Source organism: Staurois parvus, unplaced genomic scaffold (assembly GCF_062004578.1).
Source record: "Staurois parvus isolate SC_StPar_1 unplaced genomic scaffold, SC_StPar_1.0 ptg000137l, whole genome shotgun sequence".
Classification (NCBI taxonomy): domain Eukaryota; kingdom Metazoa; phylum Chordata; class Amphibia; order Anura; family Ranidae; genus Staurois; species Staurois parvus.
The window spans coordinates 15,767,080-15,785,445 of NW_028317933.1; the positions used below are offsets into that span (position 1 = coordinate 15,767,080).

Below are 18,366 nucleotides of genomic sequence, written 5' to 3' on the forward strand. Positions count from 1 at the left end.
ATAAGTGATGCCTACCAATGCCCACCAGTGATGCCTTTCAATGCCCATTAGTGCCGCCTATCAGTGCCCATCGGTGCAGCCTCATTAGCGCACATCAGTAAAGGAGAAAAATTATTTATTTACAAAATTTTATAACAAATTAAGAAAAAACTTTTTTTTCCCAAAATTTTCAGTCCTTTTTTAGTTTGTTTAGAAAAAAATAAAAAACCCAGTGGTGGTTAAACACCGTCAAAAAAAATCTCTATCTGTCTCAAACAAATAATAAAACTTTCGTTCGGGTACAGTGGTGCATGACCGCGCAATTGTCAAAGTGTGACAACACTGAAAGCTGAAAATTGGGCAGGTAGTGGGTAAATGTGTCCGGTAGGCAAGTGGTTAATGGTTCTTTGATAACATCTGAAAGCTCCTGATAATGAAGAAATCATATTTATGCAATAAAATCCCAACCCTGCATATTACAAACAGAATTCTTAATTGTCTAGTATTGGAGCATGCTTGCCGTGCAAATGCCAGGTCTCCTGCACATTCCTGTATGATGAAAACAGAGGTGGCTGACGACAGGTGGGAGGGGGTGATGGTATTACTCTATTGGCCTCACCTGGAATAAATTATATCTTATCCGAAAAGGAAGACAGAGCTCCAAACTACAAGATGACTTCAGCAAAGTGTGCAGCTCTCATCCTGCTCTTCTCTGTGTACCTACAGTGGAAGGCAGTCAGCGTAACAGGTGAGTAACTATCAAAGCTGCATGTTATAGACATAAAAAAGTATCATGTATACTTGTAGCCTATGTAGTTTATATGCAAGGGATATATTTAAACATTGCTATCCATAAATTATTGTACATAAATATAATTTGATGTTTTTAGGAGTGCTACTACTCTTCTATTATGTCTACAATATCTACAGATTTAAAATGAATATAGATCAGGGGTCCTGCTGGTCGCAATGTTGGTATAGAACAGGCTAGTAAAAGCAGTGAGGGAGTGGACAGGCACGGGTTAATTAACTGATTTGCAGTTCTGATTGTGATGTGTGACAGATAGGCACAGGGAGAGAACTAGCAGATCTGCAAGCACTGGAAGGAATGAGCCTGAGAACGGTACAGCGAGGATTTCTTCAGATCCGTAGTCTATATACTTTATATCCAGGTATCCTGGCAGGTAAACCTGTGGAGAAGAGTGGGCAGGCTGCAGACCTGTCTCCCCTGCACCCCCCCATTCTCTGTTCCGATCCATTTGCCCTAGGAAACCGCATTTTCATAAAGTTTCCTGGCTTTGTGCTCTACACTTAAAATGAGAAGTTTTGTCATGTGAAAAACCAACACAGTACTTCCGCATTTTCTCTTTAGCCTGGTACATTTAATCGAGCAGTAAGTAATCTAAACCTTATTATTATTATACAGGATTTATATAGCGCCAACAGTTTGCTCAGCGCTTTACAAAATAACGGGGGACAATACAGCAACAATACAGTTCAATACAAGAGGGTTAGGAAAGCCCTGCTACTTGGAGATTACAATGTAAGAGGGAGGAGCTGGTGGTACAAAAGGTAGTAACTGTAGGGGATGAACTGGTAGGAGTAGAATATTCCATTATTAGCTGAGGGCAGGATAGGCTTCCCTGAAGAGATAGGTTTTCAGAGATCGCGTAAAAGTGAGCAGAGTAGACGATAGTCTGATAAATTGGGGTAGAGCGTTCCAGAGGATGGGGGAAGCTCTGGAGAAGTCCTGGAGACAAGCATGGGAGGAGGAGACGAGGGAGCTAGAGAGCAGGAGGTCAGGCGAGGAGCGGAGAGGACGGTTTGGGTGATATTTGGAGACAAGATTGGTGATGTAATTTGGGGCAGAGTTATAAATGGCTTTATATGTTATTGTTAATGCTTTGAATTTTATCCGTTGGGCAATGGGAAGCCAGTGGAGGGATTGGCAGAGAGGGATGGCAGATACGGAACGGTTAGTAAGGTGGATACGTCTGGCAGCAGCATTCATGATAGACTGAAGAGGGGATAGCCTGCGATGAGGTAGGCCAATGAAGAGGGAGTTACAATAGTCAAACCTGGCTGCATTTCCTTCCCAATACGTATTACTTAAGGACTCCAGGAACTCCCACTCCATTTTCTGCAATTTTTGTCTGCATAGTTCAGTTTTTGGCACAATGGATTGTTCTTCCCTAATTACCACCTCTGAAAAGACTGCACCAAAGCCCATACTAGAGGCATCGGTCTGAACCACAAATGCTCTCTTGAAGTCATGAGCAACTAAGACTGATTCTTTACACACGGCAGTATTTAGTTGCTTAAATGTTTTTTTCTGCTTCCAGGTTTCACTTAACTATTGCGGATGCTCTGTCCTTGGGTAGCAGTGGTAATTTAGTCAACAAAAATATTTTTGTCGCCTAAAATAGCACTATTTTACTCGACTAAAATAATTCAGATGAGTAAAATACGACAAAAAAGGTGAAAAATTAGGGATCAGCCTCTTTTAGTAGCCAACCATACCCAGAAAACTTCACTCCTGCCTTTTTTTTAACCAGCAACAGCCTCTCTTACTAGTTTGTGGTTTAGTAAGGCCCATGCCAATGATGTACCCCAATTACCAGGCTTCCGCCATGCTTTGCCATGGATTAACGGTCATCCTCGCCTTCCGTATTGCATCCAAGACACCACAAACTCTGAGGAAATTACTGCTGCATACTTTTGTGGCAGATGGATCTCATCCATAGCCCATTGGAAGGTTGCAGGAGCCCATTGCAAGCCAAACGCCACGTGGGCATACTAGAGCAAACCCTTGAGAGTGAAAAAGGCCATATTTTCTTTGACGCATTTGGGGAGGAGAATTTGCCAGCTCCCCTGTGTCACAGTCAAGGTAAGACCAAAATAAAATCTATTCTGACTTTTGCTTACCCAGCGGAAGCACTTTATAATTTAAATCACCAGCTCATCCAAGAATCTCATAAGGTTCTTGACACTGAGCCAGGAATTTATTTGACACCACAGGCATAATATCCACAATTCTGTCCTGCAGCTGTGAGATACACTATATTGCCAAAAGTATTGGGACACCTGCCTTAACGTAAGGTTCAACATTGAGTTGGCCCACCCTTTACTGCTGCAAGAGCTTCAACTCTTCTGGGAAGGCTGTCCACAAGATTTAGGAGTGTGTCTATGGCAATGTTTGACCATTCTTCCAGAAGTTAATTTGTGAGGTCAGACAATAATGTCGGGCAAGAAGGCTGGGCTCACAGTCACCACTCTAATTCATCTCAAAGGTGTTCTATCAGGTTGAAGTCAAGACTCTGTGCAGGCCAGTCAAGTTACTCCACCGCAAACTCTCTCATCCATGTCTTTATTGACCTTGCTTTGTGCACTGCGCAGTCATGTTGGAACAGGAAGGGGCCATCCCCAAACTGCTCCCACAAAGTTGGGACCATGAAATTGTCCAAAATGTCTTGGTATGCTGACGCCTTAAGAGTTCCCTTCACTGGAACTAAGGGGTCATGCCCAACCCCTAAAAAACAGCCCCACACCATAATCCTCCACCAAACTTTACACTTGTCACAATGCAGTTAGGCAAGTACAGTTCTGCTGGCAACCACCAAACCCAGACACGTCCATCGGATTGCCAGAGAAACATGATTCTTCACTCTAGAGAACACGTCTCCACTGCTCTAGAGTCCAGTGGCAGCATGCTTTACACCACTGCTTTGCATTGCCCTTGGTAATGTAAGGCTTGGATGCAGCTGCTCGGCCATGGAAACCCAATGCATAAAGCTCTCTACACACTGTTGTTGTGCTAATCTGAAGGCCACATGAAGTTTGGAGGTCTTTAGCGATTGGCTCTGCAGACAGGTGGCGACTTCTGCGCACTGTGCGCTTCAGCATGGGCTGATCCACTCTGTTATTTTACATGGCCTACCACTTCATGGTTGAGTTACTGTTGTTCCCAGTTGCTTCCACTTTGATATAATACCACTAACAGTTGACCGTGGAATGTTTAGTAGCAAGGAAATTTCATGGTGCACAGGTAGCAACCTATCACGGTACCACGCTTGAATTCACTGAGCTCCTGAGAGCGACCCATTTTTTCACAAATGTTTGTAGAAGCAGTCTGCATGCTTAGGTGCTTGATTTTATACACCTGTGGCCATGGGGGTGATTGGAACACCTGAATCCAATGATTTGGACGGGTGTTCCAATATTTGGCAATATAGTGTATGCTCAGTCATGCTCCCATGTTGCAATGCTTCCTTATCCCAGGTCTCTTTCACACTATCTGGTAATCCCGAGAGCCATCTACCCAACAGCAATTTAAGGAGGGACAACCAAGTAGCAGATTGCGGAACCTCACAGATAGTGTATATGAGATGGGAAAGAAGATAATCCGTTCCCACCGATCTTCGTCAATTACCTTACGCAACATACTTTTTAGCATCTTGTTAAACCACTCCACCAGCCTGTCAGTTTTTGTGATACAAAGAGGTTCTCATCTGTTTAATCTTCATTAGTGTAAACAACTCTTTCATCGCTTTTGACAAAGGGTGTCCCCTGGTTAGTAAGAATCTATTTTACTGTTCCTGTGTAGGTGAACATATGTAACAGTTCTTTGGCAAAGGTTTTTGCCAAGGTGTTTCTTAAAAGAATCACTTCTGGATAGCGGGTTGGGTAATTTAGCATTATGAGAATATACTAGTAACCCCGAGCAGACTTCACCAGAGGTCTGACCAAATCCATTAGGATCCTTTTAAAAAGGTACCACAGCATTGAGCAGGGGTACCAGGGGACCATAGTAAAGGAGTAGTAGAGCAGTTTTCTGATGAATAGTAAAAGATTCTCGGAACTACTTATCCTCTCTATGCAGCCTCAGCCAGAAAATCTCAGGAGAATTTCTTCTTTAACCTTTCCTGAGCTAGATAAACTCCAGCGATGCTGATGAACCAGATCTAATACCACATATTGATAAAAGAGCAGGGCAGCACAAGTTGTTGAGACATTTCCTGATTTATTTTGGCCACAAGGTACAAGAGGCCATTGATTACTACTATCCATGCACACATGTCTGTCACCCTAGGGACCTGGGGAACCCTGTTTGTCTCTAACATTCCTATGAGCTTTTCCGGGGGGTTGGATCCTTTACTTAGGCAATACCCACATTTTCTTTTGACACCCTTATCCCAATGTTTTACCACGAGGGGGAATCTGTTTCACACATCTTGAGGAAACGTTCCAGTATTAGGAACATTTGCACTTGGCATCTGTACCTCTGTAATGCATACCAATGTAAGCAAGGCACGCTTACCACGAACAACATTGCCTATAATCAGTCTGTTCAGGGACAACACCTTTTTGACATCATTACACTCCTGGCAATTTACTTTGGATATATAATCTGATTATTGGGTTTCACAAGTGCCAATGGCTTTCAGGGTGGTTAAGAGGTGGGTGACACAGCCACCAGCATCTTTGGCTAAAGCCACTTCTTTACAAGATGGGCTAGTTTATGCATCTAGACATGGGGTAACTTTTCCAGGAGATAGGCCCAGGCATGGACTCGCATCTCCCATATCACAGTAGTCAAACCTTGCTCGTAAAGGATCTCTGCCTTCAGGCTTTCATAATCTATAGCCACGTCTGGGACCAGGTTGATGTAAACTCCCTAAGCATCTCCAAAGACAGAAGGTACCAGAATACCTGGCCGCTCCTCTTTGGGTCACTGTTTCTTTCCAGGATTGCACCTATGTGGCTGTTATCCTCCTCTGTTTTTCTGATATGTCTCCATCTGGTCCACTACATGCTAGCCTCCTCAGAGGCCTACAGCTGCACCCCAAACTGGGCAAATGCCTTCAATTCATCCTCCATTTTAGGAACAGCAGAAGCAGTTCCCAGCAAACAAGTGCCTTTCCATTTTATTTAAATTAAATTGTCTCTTTCTAGAGATTCACTTCATCCGAACATCATGTATGACAGGGAACGTGCTCAGCTATCTTTAATGGATTACCATTCCCACTTTTATTTTTCGTTAACCAAAGATGCTTCACTTCAGCAATACAACCGTCCTGCATACTTTTGAAAATAGTTCATAAGGTGTGCTTTTGTTCTGCTTAAAAAAATACCACTCTGATAGGTGAACCTTCCAAGTGCTATTGCACAGTAAAACAAACAGTGTCAGTTTACCATCCACAGATTTTCAAAATTCATAGCCTCTTCCTGTGAGGCTTCTGAGCCCTTTCATACCAGGTATCCTGGCTGGTAGACCTGTGAACTGGGATGGACAGGCTGTGGACCCACCCAACCTCTTCCACAGCCTGAACTCCAGGCCTGACAGAGGAATTTTTCAATCAGCTTCTTGAATGGAAACTGAGGCTGCTTAAAGAACAGGCAAATGTTTTGCTACTGACAACATGTACTTTAAGGGCCCATTAGCACTAGAGCAGTGACTGGTGTTTTTACTCACCGGAAGAACGCCGGTCAACGCTAGGGCACATAGAAAACAATTTTTTTCTACGTGTCCCATTTTTACTACAGCTCACAGATGCGGTGCGGTGCAGTGAGTAAAATGTAGACAGTCTGCATTTTATTGCACCTCACTGGGTGGCAGTGCAACGCTTTTTACACTTCAAATAAAGGGAGCTGTGTTATGCAGTAAAATGTGCAATACACCACCCCCTGCCACACCTCAATGAAGTGCAAAATGGACAGCTGCCCACACATGAAATCACTCCGGTTTAGTGTGGAAGCAAATGTAAATGGACCCTAAATGTATATTCTAATCTATTTACAAAGGTTCACAGCTGATTTCTAACTTGATACACAAATGTCACTGTACATCATATGAATTTTTTAAGCTGCACTCATGTTGTTTTTTCTGTATTGTTAGGTGCAGAGTACTCTGCTTCCTGCCCGCCTTTAAAGGATGGAGTTTTGGGACTTTGTAGTGAAAACTGTCAGAATGATTCAGATTGCACAAACGGCACACTATGTTGTCCAGACAATTGTGGCACAAAAACCTGCACTGAAATAGGTAATACAAATGTTTGTTTTGCGTGATGTTAGAAGAGATGCTGTGTGTGCTACTGATAACAATGTAGTATAAGGGACTTCATGTTTTCACTAAGCCAAAATTTCAGCAACGATCTGGACAATAAATTAAAATTCACCATTTGGTAAAATGCTTTGGAGTCAATGTGGAAGGCGTAAGTAGAGTGTAAGTCAAGTCAAAAACATTTTTTTTAGTTTTGAATGGAGTGAAGAAATAGAACCTGTTATTTTTTTCTGCTTTCCGGAGAGATTTCCCCTCAATTTCTTTCACAGGCACAATGGTTTCAGCAGACAAGAAATGAGGGGGCCATCTAACTAGCAGCATGATTTACTGCATCCAGACTATACTGGGACTGTACTCGTGTGCACCACCATAAAGATTGCGCCCCAATGCTAGCCGGCAGAAGGACTAGGGCTAAAGACTGCTCTCTAAGAACTTTGCCTATTGTCCATAGTAAATGGGACCTCTTATAGAAGAAGTCTTCTATTTCATTGCTGCTATTCATATAGAGTACACTCTAGCTTGGATATAGCCTACTGTTTACAGAGTTATCGCAGTATTGATAATTATTGCTGTTACTGTTTTCTAATGCCATTATATTTCGCAGATTTTGTGGATTATCGGGTTTACTCTAATTTAGCTACATAGAACTCCATTCTATGTTTTTATAGCCTAGTGATCATATTGTTTAATGAACTGTGATCGATCTAATTCTTTACGTAAAACCCGAATTCCAAAATAAGCTGGGATGCAGTGTGTAGAATTTATAAAAATAGAATGAAATGATTTGCAAAAGTCATAAAGCCATATTTTATTCACAACAGAAAACATATTAAATGTTTAAACTGAGAAAATGTACCATTTTAACCACTTGCCGTCCGCCTGCTGTTTATAAACGGCAGGGCGGTGGCACTCCAGGGGCAGGTTGCCGTTCATAAACAGCAGCCGCCTTTTCTAGCTGTGCGCGCTCCCTGGGAGCGCGCAGCACCGTGATCCGGTGCCCGCTGTGTCCTCCGGACACAGTGAAACACCGATCGGACGGGACCTCTGTACAAGGTCCCAATCACGTGATCACCGATTGGCCAATCAGTGATCACATGCAAAGTAGTAAGCAAGATGTCACTTGTGACATCATTGCTTACTACGTGTGAAATCTGTGAATGATCACAGAGGTCACATGGTACAAGGCTATTCACAACAGCCTTGTACCATGTGACAAGGTGTGACCATTCACAGCTCACTCAGTATTTCTCAATGGCTGCAAGAATGCAGACAGAGAGAAAGAGAAATGATTGCTTTTACATCCTATATGGGTGTAAAAGCAATCACTGTAAAAAAAAAATCTTCATCACCCCCCACAAGTAGTACAGTGTCACCATAGTGACATTGTACTGCTAGGGTGACAATATGTAAAAAAAAATAAAAATGTAAAAAAAAATGTTTAAAAATTATAATTTTTGGTTATAAACTAATTTGGCTTATTTTTTTTACTAGAAATATAACGGAATACATTTTGGTCAAGATTTATGATGAAAGATTATTTGTTTGCAAAATTTTATAAGAAAAACACTTTTCAAAATTTTTGGACTTTTTCATTTACATAGCAAAAAAAATAAAAATCCCAGCGGTGAATAAATATCACCAAAATAAAGCTTTATCTGTCTAAAAAACTGGTAAAAAATTCATATGGGTACAGTGTTGCAGGAGCACGCAATTGTCATTCAAAGTGTGATAGCGCTGAAAGCTGAAAATTGCCCTGGACAGGAGGGGGTAAAAGTGTCCGGACAGGAAGTGGTTAAGAAAAAAAATACGGTAATTTTGAAATTGATTTCAGCAACACATCTCAAAAATGTTCTGACAGGGCAAGAAAAACAGGCACAATAACTGGTACTTATGAGGAACATTTTTCAACTAATTAGGTTAATTGGCAACAGGTAAGTAACATGATTGGGCGTAAAACAAGCATCTTAGAGAGTCAGAGTATCTCAGAAATAAAGATGGGCAGAGGGTCACCAATCTGTTTCTAAAAATGTAAATTTTATGTTTGGAAACTTTATGCTGAAATTCAACAAAGACTTTAAGGCTCCATTCACACTTTGTGACTTGCCATGTGAATTTGGGCATGACAAGTTGCATGACAAGTTGCAGTTGCAAGTTGCATGACAAGTTGCATTCTTTTCAATGGCCCCCGTTCAGTTCTGTGTGACAAACTCACAGTGATTTTGAAAAACATGCCTGCACTACTTTGATGCAACTTAGGTCCAGAAAGTGTAGTTGGATCAAAGTCACACAATAAAATCACACAAGTGTGAATGGAGTCTAACTATATCATAATCTACAGTACATAGTATCAAAAGACTGAGAATCTGGAAAAATATCTGCGCACAAGGGACAAGGCTGAAACAGTTTTGGATGCAAGTGATCTTCGGGGCCTCAGATGGCTCTGCATTAAAAATAGGTGTGATTCTGTGATGGACATCACTGCAGGGGCTCAGGAATACTTCCAAAAATCACAGTCATTGAACACCATTTGCCATGCCACCCATGCAAAGAAGCCATATCATGCAAAGAAGAAGCCATAGCTGAACATGATCCAGAAACGCTGCTGTATTCTATGGGCCAAAGCTCATTTTAAAATAGTCTATTGAAAAGTGGAAAACTAATCTGTGGTCAGAGAAATCGAAATGTGATTTTCTTTTTGGCAACCATGGGCACCATGTCCTTCAGAAGAAGAGAGGAACCTTCTGGCTTGTTATCAGCACTCAGTTCAAAAGCCTGCATCTCTGAGCCTATGGGGTGCTTTATTGAATGAACAGCTTGCACATCTGGAAAGGAACCATCAATGCTGAAGGATATATCCAGGTTTTAGAGTAGAATATACTAGCATCCAGATGACATTTTTCAAGGAAGGCCTTGCATATTTCAGCAGGACATGCAAAACCACTGCATCTATGACAACAGCATGGCCTCGTATTAGAGTTTGTCGTATTTTAAATTCGTGAAAGGTCTTGACTGCAGGCAGGTCAGTTAAGCAGCCAAAGACCCAGGACTGCTGGGCAGTTAGAATCCTGTGTCAGGCAAGAGTAGGACAACATTCCTCTACCAAAAATTCAAACAACTGGTCTCCACAGTTCCTAAATGTTTACAGAGTGTTGTTAAAGGAAGAGGGAATGCTACACTGCGGTAAACATTACCTCCCAACTTTTTATACGTGTCGCTGCCATCAGTTTCAAAATTACCGCTTTCTTTTTCTTAAAATTATACATTTTCTCAGTTTAAATACACGTGATGTGTTTTCTATTTTCAATTGTGAATAAAATATAGGTTTATGAGATTTGCAAACCATTCTGCTTTTCCCAACTTTTTTGGAATTGGGGTTGTACTCATTGACAATATATTGGGTAAATTTACCACTAATCTGTCTGATGTTTGTGTTTTGATACTGAACCTTTGTACATGGTATATACACTATATATAAATGTATTGGGACACCCCTCCAAATCATTGGATTCAGGTGTTCCAATCACCTCCATGGCCACAGGTGTAAAAAATCAAGCACCTAGGTATGCAGACTGCTTCTACAAACACTTGTGAAAGAATGGGTCGCTCTCAGGAGCTCAGTGAATTCAAGCGTGGTACCATGATAGGTTGTCACCTGTGCACTAAGTCCATCCGTGAACTTTCCTTGCTACTAAATATTCCGCGGTCAACTGTTAGTTGTTTCTAAAACGTATTTATGTTCAAAACGTTATAACAGAAACAAAGAAAAACGTGTTTTTTTTTTTATTTAGCAAAAAAATAAAAAACTCAGTGGTGATTAAATACCATCAAAAGAGAGCTCTATTTGTGTGAAAAAAATGATAAAAAGTTTATATTGGTACATTGTTGCATGACCGCGCAATTGTCATTCAAAATGAGACAGCGCTGAAAGTTGAAAAATTGGGCTTGGCAGGAAGGGGGTGAAAGTGCCTGGTAAGTGGTTAAAATAAACCAGTGTGCGTGTGACTTTAGTAAGACTTTTAGCCCAGGTTCACACTGATGACGTGTGGAATTTGCAGCGTTTTCTGTGCGAATTCCGCACCGCATCAGAATCGTTCCCCATTCATGCAAACCGCTGCGAGTGTGTACGTTAACATCGTGAATACCCATGGGGTCTGATTCTAGTGCAGACCAAAACAAGGGTCCTACACAATTTTGGTGCGGGTGTGGTGCGATTAGAGCCATACAAAATGTATGGCTCCAATCGGACTGCACACAAATTGCATGTGATTTGCACAGGAATGCAGTGCGGTTCCTGTGCGAATCACATGTAATACACCGCACCGCATATATGTGAACCCAGGCTGAGGGTGACATAGAAAAAACAGCAATCCTTTAAATTACATATTATCTCGTGCACTTCTTCATGGAAACCAATCAGCTTCCAGGTTTTATCAAAGCTTAATTGAGCAAGCTGAAGTTAGAAGCTGATTGGCTACCGTGTACAGCTGCACCAGATTATGCACTCTCCGGTTTTAGTAAATCAACCCGTGTGTACCTATCTGATATGTGTTTAGTTGTTAATGTTTAGCTCTAAAAAAGCAGAACATTTTAAACGAGGACTTGTTCAAATCCTTAAGCCCAAGTCCAGCTAATACTTTGTATTTAGTTATGGGTGGTGTGGGTAAGGGATATAAGTGCTGTCAGTTTTTTCTTGCTGTAGCTGTCCTTATTGAGATTTCCCTTACTTCTTGTTCTGTTTGACACAAACACACAGGGGTATTTTAGAGGTCTAAATCTTGGAGAGAGTTCATAACCCTATTAAAAAATTGTTTTTAATGTTGTCTGTGTCTTTAAATGGGAAAATTACCCCCTCACTACCTGGTCTTTCTGATCCTAGCCAAATAAACAGGATGTGATGATAAAATCACCTAAACCCAGGCAACAACCATCAAAAATGAATAAACCTGTTGTTTCGGATAGAGTTGCCTTTCAGTAATAACCATTCAGCATTGTTTCCAATTTGCACTCCAGCACCTAACAGGATTAACATGTTGCACAACCACTATATCATGCAGGGCAAACAGCACAGCTAACAAACAGTAGAGTGGAAAAAAAACAGAAGCCATTAAATAATGGGATTTGAAGTTTTTTGGTTTTTTTTTCTGCTTAAAACCTGTTCAACTACAACATGCTGAGGCAAAGGTTATAATAACACAAGGAAACAAAAATGTAAATTCCACCATGGGTGGATGGAAGCTGCAATCTTGGGGCACCAAAAAGCTCATTTTGACAGAAAAGGTTTTAGTTTCTTTTTCTTTCCGCCATCTGTATTAGGTCAAAAACGATTTCTGATTGAGTCAATTGTTTGTGTTAACGGATTAGTTATAATTAATAGTTTCCATTTTATTGTTATAGATATACCTGTACGGACACAGACAACGGAGTTCCCTGAAGCTATAGGAAATGAGACAACAGCTCATCCTATTAACTCCACAACAGACTTCCCTGAAGACAACCAATAAGACAACAGCCCAGCCTACTTCCTATACACACCATGATCTTGGCAATTAATGTTTTACTTCATTATATAATACCCTAGCAATTATTGTTTTTAGAATTACTGTATTTAAAGTGAAACTATATTGGGTCCAGGTCAGTGTTATTTTACATTTTGTGTTAATGTTTTTATTTTTATCATGCATATAAAATCCTTATTTTGCAAACATTTATTACACAGTGCATCCATTATGGGTAATGTAAATACAGGACACCAAAGGACTATCTCTGACTTAAACTTTGTACAAACCCATGTGAACGAAGTAGCAGCATGTGTCACTGTACTCATTCAGTTGTGTATAAATTTGAGTTTGAACTGAATTCTTTAAATGGTCTTTTGTCAGAAGGTGGGGAGGTGCAGCACTGTGTGGCGGCAGCAATCACACATAGTCCAGTTGTAATAAACTTGAAACTTGTATTGAGCATAATGACAAAGTCACAAACACCCCAGCAGGAGAGAACCGCCCAGGGAATAACTGATAGCTCACTGTAGTTCAAGATGTGGCTGAGGGGAGTTGCTGACAGCATCTGTCTCAGAGATTGGAGTGCAGCCTGGCTGGTCCGGTCCCAAGCAGAGAGGTCTCCTTCCAGGGTTGCAAGTCCCTAACTTGTCCCTTCTTATCTGGAACATTTCCCTATTGGTAAATTATCTCCCCTTGTACTAGCCACTCGCAGAATGCGTGCCAGAACCCAGGAGCAGGGACTTATAATAGACGCTGCTGACCAAAGATGGCAACGAAGGATCACATGGCTGCAGTGTAGCCAACCAGAACGCTGCTCCATTGACCCAAGAAACCATAGACAAACCATGTTTCCCTTGACTTTCTCTCCAGGCTGTGGTATCACTCAGGTTGAGCGCCACCAAAAGTGGAGAAAACAAACTGTACCGGCCTACAAGCGCAGCAGAAAAACAACAAAGAAGATGCCTTGAGCTACTTTCTATGTGATTGCAGTAAATAAAAATGCAAAAGAATTACCTAACCAAAAAGAAAAAAAATATTTTATAAAACATTTATCTATACTCCAATTTTCGCAAAAACAAAAAAATAAACAGCACAAGGGATATGACATACTATCAATTCAATGTGTTCCTTGTGCTGCTGGCTCCAGGTTTAGATTAAATATTTCTCCCTCCCCCACTAGTACGGTTGTAATCTGCAGAGAGATCTGTCATATGCACTTGTCAAGAGTGCAAACTATGCCCGCCTTTCCTGCGCACATCCTCTATTCATAGAAGCTTGTATGCAGAGCACCCAGCCTCTAACTCACTAACTACACATAGAGCGGGCAGCCACCTACAAATAGGGATTACTTCTGTAGCATTTATTGCCCAGGCCCACATCACATGCACAGATGGTCTGAGACCATCTTGCTGCATCCCCTGATCGTAGTCCAAATGATCCCTTATGCTCGGAACACTGCAATTTAGCGTGGTCCAGATTAGGGCTCTGGGAGTCCAACTGAACACTGGGGCCGTGTCACACTGGGGGCTCATTTTCCTAAAATCATCACCTGCTCCTTAGGCAATCAGCTTTGCACAAATAACCACATTTACTTCTTCGCAAATGAGGCTGAACCCCAGGCTTTCACATTTCTTATACTCCTAATCTTAGACAAGGAATAGACATTAAAAGGATTTTATGGAACTTTACTTAACCATAAAGAATTCAAATGGCTCCACAAGTTAGTATTACAATCCAATTTACATGACATACATCAAGAAACATTATCCACATCCTGGTTATAATAGTAATAAAGCCCCACTAACTGGAACGGGGGGGAAATTGCTGTGGTGCAACTCACTAAGCATAGCTTTCATAGGGTCCACTGTAGGCCTCAGGCAACATAGCTTCCCTCCCCCAGGGCGGGTGCTTACTCTTATCACTCCATCCTTTTCTCCTGCTGAAAACCATAGACCAACGTTCGCTGCTCCTGCCCCTATATAAAAAGGGACAGAGCTAGGCTAGTAGAGGGCACACCTTTCAAGGGGAATGGCCACATGTTGAAGATGAACACGTGCCTACACTCTGTACTGTAGCTTCCATGAATGAGACATGATCTATAAATGGAGGATGTGAGGCTTCTTTGCATAGAGGAGGTGGGTTAAAAGGAGCAGACATAGCAGGCACTCTCTCTTGATCAGTGCAAATGACAGGTCTCAATGCTCTCTTAATCCTCCTTGCACTGGATGACTACGCTGGTGCGGGTAGGGGGGGATCAAAAAAGGATTTTGACTAAACCAGGAGCCAGCAGCACAAGAGACACATTGGACTTAGTGTACAATTTATTTATTCATTTTTTTTAACTAAACTTAGGCTTTAAGTCTTGGTTACAAACATCATATACATATTTTATTGCAGAGAGAGAGTATTATGTTACCCACCAATTAATGCAGAAAGTTTGGAGTTTAATTAATACCCTTTACTGGCTAAATTACTAAAGATGAAGCCTTTCTTATTTATACAATTGTATAAAGCCCAAAGGAGCAAGCTAAAGCTGGCCATGGATGCATGAAATCTCGGCTGGTGTAACAGGCACAGGCTGAGATTTGATCCATCCATGGGCAGGCTGGTTACACTGAAGTCAATACATCGATCGACAGGTTTCGTCCCACCCGTCTTACTCCATAATGCCAATCCAATGATTAGGCACCGGGGGCAGGGCAAAATGAGTCAGAGAGCATGGTCTCAGGAGGAGGTGAGGCTCCCACAATTTGCTATACATTGAGCTTTCAGTGTGCCACGCCACTACATGGGATATTTAGCCATAACATTTTGACCACTTAGAGGTAAAGTGAATAACATTGGTTATCTTGTTAAAATGACATCTGAAAGTGAGTGGGATATATTAGCAGCAAGTGAACATGTTGTCCCTAAAGTTAAGGTATTGTTCCAGGCAATAGAGGTGTCTGACAGAATCTCTCAACCCATCTACACAGAAATTTAACATTTCGGAAAAGAGCACCTGGTGCGGTCTAGCTTTAAAACTTAATTTCAGGGCACCAGGTACTTTAGCTATGCACTTTGCCCAGACCAGCAAGGCTTGGCAAACATCTATGGATGCAATGGTGGCTTGCATGGCAGCACATACCAAGGTGAATGATGCCTTAAAGAAGGTCTGAAACTGTTCGGGGACCTTAAACACCGATACATCAGTGAGATACTGCAGGATCCACCCACTTTTTGAAAAACGGTTTTCCATTGGATGGTGTTGCGCAAACTTCTTGGGTATAGTAAATATTTCGGATGAACCCAGTCCTTGTATAGGTTTTCCTCTATGTAAGGAAGCAAGCCAGTTTCAGTGCTTTTCATTACCCCTACCCTGTTACTTTAGGCCTGGAGAGTTCCAGCAGTGACAACTTCAGATTTTTACAGATCATGTCTGTTAAAAAAAAAAAATAAAAAATAAAACTCACTATGGCCCCTTGAGTTTGGGAAAGGTTCTCTACAGGGGATTCTTTTGTGCCGGGGCATCTGCTACCTCAGAACCTCTCTTCCTCCTCCACTTCTTGCCACTAGACTATTTTTGATTGCTCCACCAATCTGCTAATTGCTCTAGCACCGTGATGAAGGTAGCTGAAAATTCTTGAGTGAAAAACTGGATGCTGCATTAAAACCAAAACCCAGTCTGTTGCTCCAGAAATGAGTTAGCGGAAGGAAGATATGCCCAACTGTACTGTGGGTGTTTAGGCCCACATCCAGTGTACCACCACCTGAAGGCCTGAGATCCCACAGTTAGTGTGGTCTATGCTGTGCCACTGTGGAACTGCCATGTGTGTATCCTGTGGGGTTGGTTACCAATCCAGAAAGGGCAGAATCCAGGATGGCACCAGCTCATGCACAGTGTGCCATCCTGTGCTTCACCTACACATTACCACAGGTGAGCAAGCTGCAACTATGCTATATGCCAGTCAGATCACACAAACGCAGAATGTAGAAGGGCCACACAAGCTGGGTGGCATGACCATGCCCAACACCTAAACAACCAAGACAGACTGCCAATGAGTCTAGGCTCAGAGAACCTGGCACTTTGCTACCAGGGCATCATCTGGCAGTATCAGCTGACAGCACCTTGCAGATTCCAGGCAAGGTAGGGCAAAAAAAAAATCAACCTTTTCCTTTTCCTCACAGCAGCCAGAGGAACCCCAGTTAGGGGCAATCTACTTTGAACTTACTTGATGTAACAGCTTGCCAGGGCCAAGATTGGGGTTTCAGTATAGATCACCCAGCAAGACTCCTAGGAACCCTTCTGGATAACTGTAGCTGCTCTTGAGCACTGAGGGTCAGAAGCCAAATGCGGTGGTTAGTATGTAGTGCAGGGGTCTCCAAACTTTTTAAACAAAGGACCAATTGACTATCCTTCAGACTTTAGGAGGACGAACTACAACGACAATGGGGAAAAACTACTAACACCATCTTTGGTGACAATGGGAGGAATTGTGCCCCATTATTACTGTAATTGATCGTGCCGCATCAATGCTGTTATTGGATCCCATTGTTGGTGTCATAGGGAGAAATTGTGCTCCATTGTTGGTGTCAGTGGGCCTGACTGTTGCAGTCAGTGGGATGAACTATGTCCTTTCATTGCTGATAATGGGAGGGGGGGGGGGGGATTCACCCTTTCCATTTGTCATATTTATGGTCATCACTGAGAGTCAAAGAAAATCCAACATTTGTATTGTCACCAAAACAGGAATAGAGGGGAAATCTTTCAATAGGGACAATAGTTATGGCAGCCCTGACATGTTGAGCTGCCAAGAATGGAAAATTGCTGTAGTAATAGTTTTCTGAGGAGAGAATTGTTCACACTCCCACCCCAGCTTTGACAAGTCGTGTCACAGCCCTTGCAGATACAGTCTATATTGTCATTTCGTGGAGGCAGCCTAACATTGTAACCCTCTAACAGGAAATGAAATGCAGCAGAGAGCTCTGGCAGGTTCAACAGGCATGTAATACAATTTGCTTGCAGGGGGAATATCAAAATAAAGAATACACATAGGAAAACCTTTTCTGCTGAACAAAATATGTTTCTAATTTCTGCCTATGGTTCTACTTTACATTTTGGATAGCATGTGGAAGTAGAACCCCTATCAAATAATATGTATCCCATTGGGGAAAGGCATCCCTTATTTATCTAGTGATCATTGCCACCAGGAAAGAGTCACCAGCATGAGAAATCCAAAATTCTAGTTATCACCAGTACAGGAAGAGAGGATAAATCATCTACCTGTTTTGGTGGCAATTGACAGGGGATTTCTACTTACCTACAAGAGCCTACAATGGGCATGTGAGCATCTGAACATGACAACAGAAAAGAAGGTGGCTTGCTCTAATGAATCACATTTTCTTTTACATCATGTGAATGGCCGGGTGTGCATGCGTGTCACTTACCTGGAGAAGAGATGAAACCAGGATGCAGTATGGTAGGAAGGCAAGCCTGCTGAGGCAGTGTGATGCATTGGACAATGTTCTGTAGGAAACCTTGGGAACCTCCATTCATGTGATGTGATGTGATTTTTTCCATAAATTCAAAGCCATATAACAATGTGGAGGCAATCTGTACACAGTTGGTGAGATAATTCCTAAGGGTTAATCACTTCTATAGGGATGCTGACACTACAACGTTTCTCATCAGAACAATGAAAGTGCACAGCTGATTAAAATAAATTAATTAGTCACTACCATTCAGAATTAGTATCCAAAGACCGAAAGTGGAACAAATCGCTTTTTCTTCAGAGCAGACACAAATAGGAATCCTCAACCAGGTTTGCCAAAATCCCTGCAATGTACTTT

General features: G+C 41.9%; 1 protein-coding gene across 2 annotated transcripts; it reads left to right on the forward strand.

The window, feature by feature from the left end:
- The first annotated feature begins 632 nt into the window (after positions 1-632).
- Positions 633-12,895, forward strand: LOC149465865 (waprin-Phi2-like). Of its 2 annotated transcripts, none has more exons than XM_089673400.1 (3): positions 633-727; positions 6,875-7,018; positions 12,434-12,895. In XM_089673400.1, the coding sequence occupies exons 1-3, from the start codon at positions 652-654 to the stop codon at positions 12,538-12,540; spliced, it is 327 nt and encodes a 108-aa protein (XP_089529526.1). In that variant the 5' UTR covers positions 633-651; the 3' UTR covers positions 12,541-12,895. The 2 variants fall into 2 exon arrangements, 1 of the variants encoding a protein (XP_089529526.1); XR_016312211.1 differs by lacking the exon at positions 633-727 and adding an exon at positions 1,226-1,372.
- The last annotated feature ends 5,471 nt before the right edge of the window (positions 12,896-18,366 follow it).